The 7,498-nt window shown below is 36.1% G+C and overlaps 1 protein-coding gene across 1 annotated transcript; it reads right to left on the bottom strand.

Annotated features, from left to right (window-relative positions):
- Positions 1-3,627: 3,627 nt before the first annotated feature.
- On the bottom strand, positions 3,628-6,673 carry LOC145953075 (uncharacterized). The gene is made up of 4 exons (XM_083066674.1): positions 6,392-6,673; positions 4,736-6,318; positions 4,495-4,662; positions 3,628-4,427 (listed from the first exon to the last, which is right to left on the bottom strand). The coding sequence occupies exons 2-4, from the start codon at positions 4,969-4,971 to the stop codon at positions 4,319-4,321; spliced, it is 513 nt and encodes a 170-aa protein (XP_082922800.1). The 5' UTR covers positions 4,972-6,318; positions 6,392-6,673; the 3' UTR covers positions 3,628-4,318.
- Between the last annotated feature and the right edge of the window lie 825 nt (positions 6,674-7,498).

Genomic DNA, 7,498 nt, shown 5'->3' with positions numbered 1-7,498 from the left:
CCGTTCTAGTTTCAGAACGGCCCGTTCTAGGGTACAAATTTAGCCCACTTTTAGGAGACTGGAACGGCCCGTTCCAGTTTATGAAGTACAGGCTTTTTAAGATCCTTGGAACATCCCGTTCCAATTTGAGAACGGCCCGTTCTAGTCTTGGGAATGGCCCGTTCCGATTTTGGAACGGCCCGTTCCGATTTTGGAACGGCCCGTTCCGGGACTGATGTGAATCAAGAAGAAGCAATAATGGACTAGGAATTTAAGTAGTTTGGGACTGAATAATTAATAAGTTCATTATCTTATTTTTAATGTAATTTTCGTTTTATTTTATTTTATTAAATAAATATGATAGGTTGCCTTGCCTTTTAGGTTGCTAAGGGGAAATAAATGCTAGTGGGAATTTATTGCTTAGTTAGTGGGCTAGTGAAGAGTCAATATTAAGTGTTAGTGGGAATTTATGTCATCTTGCCCATCTAAGCTTATAAATAGGAACCATTTGTAAAAGTTTGGGGAGAAAAATGAATTATTCAGAATTTGGATATTTTTCCAATTGAGAGGATTTTCTCTCTCTAGGTTCTTAGGAACTACTTTTGATTCTTATCCTTGAATTTCCTAATTCAAAGTGGCGAATCTTCCTCAACTTATCAATCTTTAGGGATTGTGGCGTTGTTCTTCCATTTCTTACCTCAATCCATATTTTTTTCTTTTAATTTCTTAATTATGAGCTTTTCAACCTAGATAGATCCGTAAAACGAATCCATCCCTCTGGGTTCATATCATTTGGTATCAGAGCTTCGGCTCTGGGTTTGGAATGGAAATGGAAATTTACTATACAAGATGTTTGGTTGACGACTCTCTATTCTTGGTTGCAGTAGATGAATTTAATTTCAGAAATGTCGTGAGCAGCAGGGCGGTTGAGAAATTATGTCTGCCCACTACAAATGGACAAGCAATGATTAAATTCTCTATTGGAACATATGAAGATGAAGTTCTTTGTGATATTGCCCCCATGGAGACATGCCATATGTTATTAGGGAGGCCATGGTTGTATAATAAAATTATAAATCCTGAACGACCTTCTATTTCTTTTGTGCATGGTGGACGAAGGATTAAGTTGATATGTCTATCATCCGACGATGTACATGAGGATCAACTGAAATTGAAAATAAAGATAGAAAAAGAAAGAGAAGAGAAGAGGAGAGTAGAAGATGAGATACATAGAGAGGAAGATGACAACTCTAACGTTACATTTTCTTCTTTTGATGTGTCAAATTTACAGGAACAAGAGGACAAGTTTTCTTGTTTGAAGAAGCATGTAAACATCATTCCTAATGCACCTTTATACATTCAGTCCACCTTTCAAAATAAAATTCAAGAGACCTTGCACCTGGAAAATGGAGTTGATTTGTTGTTTGAAGTTACTATTTTCCAAAGCTGCCACTTGAATGGGATTCAATTCCTATTCATTGAGTACGTTTGTGGTTATGAGTTTGAAGAGGTTTTATTTGTTTCATTGATGATTAATAACTTACCAACAGGTGAAGCTAGAGATGGATACAAGCGAGATGTCTTCGTCCCAGGAGGAAGCATTTACGTTTCGGCAGTAGTTAGTGAATTAAATAAATTAGGAAATAAATAAAGTCTAAAGATTCGGGACGAATCTTCTCAAAGAAGGAGGGTATGATGTGAATCAAGAAGAAGCAATAATGGACTAGGAATTTAAGTAGTTTGGGACTGAATAATTAATAAGTTCATTATCTTATTTTTAATGTAATTTTCGTTTTATTTTATTTTATTAAATAAATATGATAGGTTGCCTTGCCTTTTAGGTTGCTAAGGGGAAATAAATGCTAGTGGGAATTTATTGCTTAGTTAGTGGGCTAGTGAAGAGTCAATATTAAGTGTTAGTGGGAATTTATGTCATCTTGCCCATCTAAGCTTATAAATAGGAACCATTTGTAAAAGTTTGGGGAGAAAAATGAATTATTCAGAATTTGGATATTTTTCCAATTGAGAGGATTTTCTCTCTCTAGGTTCTTAGGAACTACTTTTGATTCTTATCCTTGAATTTCCTAATTCAAAGTGGCGAATCTTCCTCAACTTATCAATCTTTAGGGATTGTGGCGTTGTTCTTCCATTTCTTACCTCAATCCATATTTTTTTCTTTTAATTTCTTAATTATGAGCTTTCCAACCTAGATAGATCCGTAAAACGAATCCATCCCTCTGGGTTCATATCAGGGACACTGAAAATGTCTGATTTGGGCTTCTGGGTCGCCTAACGTCCTATCTTGTCGCTTGCACTCTTCGGAAGCTCCTGCCCTTCATGACAGAGATCCATGTCCTTGTTTGTGTGCCCCCGGACGAAATTGGGTGTCTACACCAAGTTGTAATAAAAATTAAAAGTGAACAGAGGAAAGAAATTTCAAACACCAATAAAAAGACAATACGTATAATAAACTGCATCAAAGCATCATATAAGGTAAAACAATACTATAGCTTAAAATGCTACAAGAACTGACAATTCTAGATCAACCAAAATCATAAGCACGCAAATTAAAGCTACACGCAGAAATAAATACTAAATAGATAGTAGCATCTAGTATCTCTTCAATCATGTACTACTTATTATAAATTATCTCGTGGCTACCAGGTTTTATACTAACTTATAAAGGAAGTGATATATCACGAGTTCTAGTGCCATGGTTGTATGTTGGCATGTATTTTTCATCATTTGGCTGGGTAAGGCAACTAGTTAACCATTATTTATGCCACTGAATATATACAACCATCCTACTAAAATTAGCCACCAAATTGTAATTAAATTAAATATTATCCAAGAGTAAATCATTATCTTACAAAAGTAAAAAAATTCCAATAACATGAAGCCTATGACTCTTGTTCTGACGAAACAACTCGTGCCAAAACCAATCAAAAATACAATAACAACATTGCACACGAAGATTCAACATACAATTTAAACTAAAACTACAATTTAAAAATAGAAGACAACGATTATTGAAAACACTTTTGCCATTACTAAATTTCTCTGGCTAACAAAAATAATCTATAAAGGAGTTCTTATAACATCACAGAAGTGCCATCTAGCAAATAATTGAAGAGGTGCTCACCATTGCTTAGAGAAAAATCCTAATCTTTTTAATATTTAAGTTGGGTGTATGAAGGAAATTTGCAACTTCAAACAATAAGACTTATACATGATAATACTTATACACACATCCATAAAAATCACTAGTACAAAAGACCCCTTTTACGTCGGGTATTTGAAGCCTTTTACGTCGAAAAAGCATCAGACATTAATACGGGAGACGTAAATTTACGTCGCCTGTCAAAGACGACGTAAATTTACGTCAGGGATTTCGCTAGCGCGACGTAAAAAGTGGCCTAAAAACATGCCAGAATTTACGTCAGACAAGGCTATATCCGACGTAAATTTACGTCGGCCAATGCAAGGCCCGACGTAAATTTACGTCGGACATAGCCTTGTCCGACGTAAATTCTGGCCTTTTTTTTTTAAAACGTTTTTGTTTTTTGATATACCCAACACTTGCATATATATATATAATCCAAAATATCAAACCTAAACCAGGCAGTCCAGAATATCAAACCTAAACCAGGCAGTCCAGAATAGAAATTCAAATTATATTTCAAAATTGAATGACAAAAAAAATATATATATATAAATCTTAAAAAGCATAAATTATGACAATGTAAATCCTATTATCGTAAAAAAGCTATAAAACATATGTTTGTCAATGCTATCAAACTAGAAACATAATATCTAACTAACTAAACTTAGAAATGTAACTAATATATACTCTGAAGAAAAAAATTTGCCCATTGTTCTCTTATCTTGATGATCTCATCTTCGGGCAATGGAGATGGATCTTGAAAGACCTGAAACATTAATTTAAGTGTCATTAATATGCAATATTAATTATCGTAAAGGTAAATATACTTAAATAAATTTTGATATGAATTACCTGGGCCCAAGAATCAGTAATACCTGTAGAAACTATGGCTCTCATCCAATACATGATGTAATAGCCACATTCAAACGAGTCTTGTTGCTTATGACACTAAAATGAGAAACAAATAACTATTATTTCCAAAGTCAATAAATTTAAATATTATTGTCTGTATTAATTAATTTGCAAACCTTAGGGTATATGAAGTGCAATGACTTTGATGATCTGCTTCTTCTACTTAAAATATTAGCTCCAGACACGATTCTAATTAATTGAAATAAAAACCGATGTTAGCCAATATATATAATTACAGTTTTAAAAGATAATGAAAAATTTTAGTTACCCTTGTAATTGAAATTTAATATCGTGGCTTGGTTTTCGATGTAGTGAACAAAACCACACCACGGTGTATTCCTTAGGAATGATTACCATTAACTGCCAATGAGACCTACATTGTATGACAAACAGATTAGGTATAAAATTACCATGATTAAAAAACCAATTAAAAAACTAACCCGTCAATGTATGGAGCTATGTATATATCTCTTCGTGAGTCACTCATCCATGTTTGCATATATTGCTGGATATGGACCTGAGTGTTTCCTGACTTTTGGATGGATTGAGGCTCAATAAATCCATATATTTCTGCTTGTGCTTGCTCCACACTCAATTTGTCCATGTACCTAACACAAATAATTATTATAAGTTAAATGTAATTATTGTAAATTTAGACTCATAAAAGAAAATATGACTTACATGGCCCACAGCTGTATGATAGATATATTTAACATGGAGTTTCCCCCAACAATCTCTGATGCATCAGGCAGGGATATGTATAGTGGAACATCAGAGCTATCAACTCCAAAAACTCTAATGTCCCACTGCAATTGAATTGGTTTTTTCTTTAATCGTGGTAATATGGATAGAAGCCTAGATATGGGATCATCCTCAGCTTCTACGATATTAGCATGATCAACATGAGGTTCTCTCATGACCTCCTTACCACGATTGATAAAATCCTAAAGAAATAATCAAAATTAGTTAAATAATAATAGAATTATAAGAATATAAAAGAGTAATAATAGTATTACCTTTGCCCGTGCTGAAAGTGACATGACCAAACGCTTTGGCCAAGCTAAGAATGTGCCGGTTGCCTACCCCACTAGTTGAACCTCTGTATTGGGAAAAGGCACTGGAGCAGCAGCATCTTGAACTTGGTCAACCACAACCCGTGTCCATTCTGGGTGTAAAGGGACACCATGGATGGTTGAGCCACCCTCAAATACTCGGCCAATAGCCACTAACCGTGGGGGGTCATCCTCAACATATAACTCACACTAGTTTGGTACATCAGTGTGAGTGTGTTCCCCTGAGGGATCTGGAGCAGCACAACTCCCTTTAGTACTGACTCGAACACCATCATGAGCAACTACAGTTTGTTGCTGAGAACAAGCCAAAAGTTCAAACTTCTGTTCAAACTCTTCTCGCATGTTCTTCAATTTCTCTTCAAATTGCATCTTCATTCTCTGCATAGCCTCTTGACTGCAAGAGTCAACAGTGTTCCTCGATGATCGTGCACCAAAGAAATCTCGGTGGCTCCAAGAACCACTAACACCACGCACACGGCCTGCGTGCTCTAGCCTTCCTATGGTCGTTGTGAGGATATCATCCCGATCATGGGAAACAAATGACCCCTGGGTGGTCTGCTCAACTAAACCCTCCTGCAACATATTAACAATAAGTATACCCTAAACTACACTTATGAATTAAATGAGTTGAAATGAAGAGTCTTAGTTTGTATATTTTTACTTACTATTTTATCAGCAATGACCCTTGTAGACTCAGAAGTCATTTGCCCATCTGATTTTGTCCGGGCTGCTATCCACATCTCATGGCGGGGAGGTGACTCCACACGGTCAGCAGACTCAACCCTTGCTGCCTCTGCCCTAGCCTTCTTCATTTCCTTTTTTTTTTCTTTCATATCCCCCTCTTGACAATAGATGGGGTGCATCATTCTTGCTCTGTCATTCTTGGGCAGCTATTCTTTTGACCTGCAATAATACAAAAAAGAAAATAAGATTAATTAAAATATACCTTAAGTATTTGTGTCAATGTAAGAGTTATCAATAACTAACCTTCCAAGAAGGGTCCAATCGAGTGGCACGAAATTGCATCCATTCCTCATCAGTGATCTGGTACTTTAGACAGGGAGTCTCATTTTGTCGCTCTCCAAATACATACTCCCATGTCAAGAAAGTCTTGAAGTCTCTCCACCTGGTGGCAAGGGCAGATAACATCTTCCTCCTCATGACCTCAGTGTTGGGAATGTCAAAATTTTGCTATGAAAATAACAACAAATAATAAATAATGTATTTAAGTTATATAATATTGAAAGGATGTGAAAGTATATACCTGAATATCCTGCCACATGAGGTTCTTGTCAGCCTCCTGAACGTCATCCCATGATGGAATGATAATAGAAACATGGCGTCGAGCTAGGACTCCCAAATAGCTCTTAAACTTGGCAGCATTTGGGCCTGACGCCTTGCCAGAACGAGGATCCACCTCAACCGGTGTCCTCTCCTTAGCTATGTGTCCAGCTGTCAACCCAGATAATCGGGTGACAGATCTACCTTCCCTCCTTCCACTACTAGACCCCGAATCCTCCGTAATCCTGAAATATAAAGCTAATGCCATTAAAATTAAAATCAAATATGTGAAGTGTCTTTTATGAATGAAAAATTTGTTACATACATAACGTTCAGAAAAGTTTATGACAATGCATGAAAATATGTGCCACCCATGACGTAGATTGCATTCATCCATAACAATATAGCAACAAAATAACTAATAAAAAAACAAATAATACACAAACACAAACCTATTAGGTTGGAATGTTTTCCCATATTCCTTCATCATGATCACTTCGAATAACATGTATTTTGTCCACCTCATTGTCCGTAATAGGATCAAATGATCTGCTTGACAAAGACGGCGTCTCATGCATATCTAGAGACTCATCTTCGTGAGTTCCATGCATGGTTCTCCCTTCGAGGACCACTGACCATTTCTCATTACATGGATCCCTGACATAAAAAATTTGTCTTGCTTGATATGCCATAATAAAAGGTTCATCCTTATAACCAACCTTATTCAAATCAACCAAAGTAAATCCTAAATCATCTGTCCACACACCCGTATTGTCATCAACCCATTTACACTTGAACACGGGCACTCTAAACGTAACATAATCAATTTCCCATATGTCTTGTATGACTCCGAAATAACTCATGGATGCTGTAATGGGATTTTTATCTTTAGAAATAGCAAAGTGCACAGCCTCAGCCTGAATTGTAACCCCACTGTTTTGTACTCTACTTTTGTCATCTTCTGTCTTTATATAGAAACAATATTTGTTAATGTCATACCCACCAAATGTAATGACATCGTTGTAAGGCCCACGCGCGAGTCTCAAAAGTGTATCAGAAGCATTAACCTCACCGTAAACCTTTTTCTTAA

The sequence above is a fragment of the Cajanus cajan genome, chromosome 11, assembly GCF_000230855.2.
Source record: "Cajanus cajan strain Asha chromosome 11, NIPB_CcT2T_4, whole genome shotgun sequence".
NCBI lineage: Eukaryota > Viridiplantae > Streptophyta > Magnoliopsida > Fabales > Fabaceae > Cajanus > Cajanus cajan.
This window is presented reverse-complemented; position numbering and strand designations above follow the sequence as displayed.

What these genes read in the sequence shown, in the direction of transcription:
- LOC145953075 (XM_083066674.1), bottom strand. Translation starts at nt 4,971, where the DNA reads ATGAGAGAACCTCATGTTGATCATGCTAATATCGTAGAAGCTGAGGAT. An exon ending in ATCATACAGCTGTGGGCCAT is followed by an intron (nt 4,663 to 4,735) that starts GTAAGTCATATT and finishes TATTTGTGTTAG; the next exon opens with GTACATGGACAAATTGAGTG. An exon ending in ATAGCTCCATACATTGACGG is followed by an intron (nt 4,428 to 4,494) that starts GTTAGTTTTTTA and finishes CATACAATGTAG; the next exon opens with GTCTCATTGGCAGTTAATGG.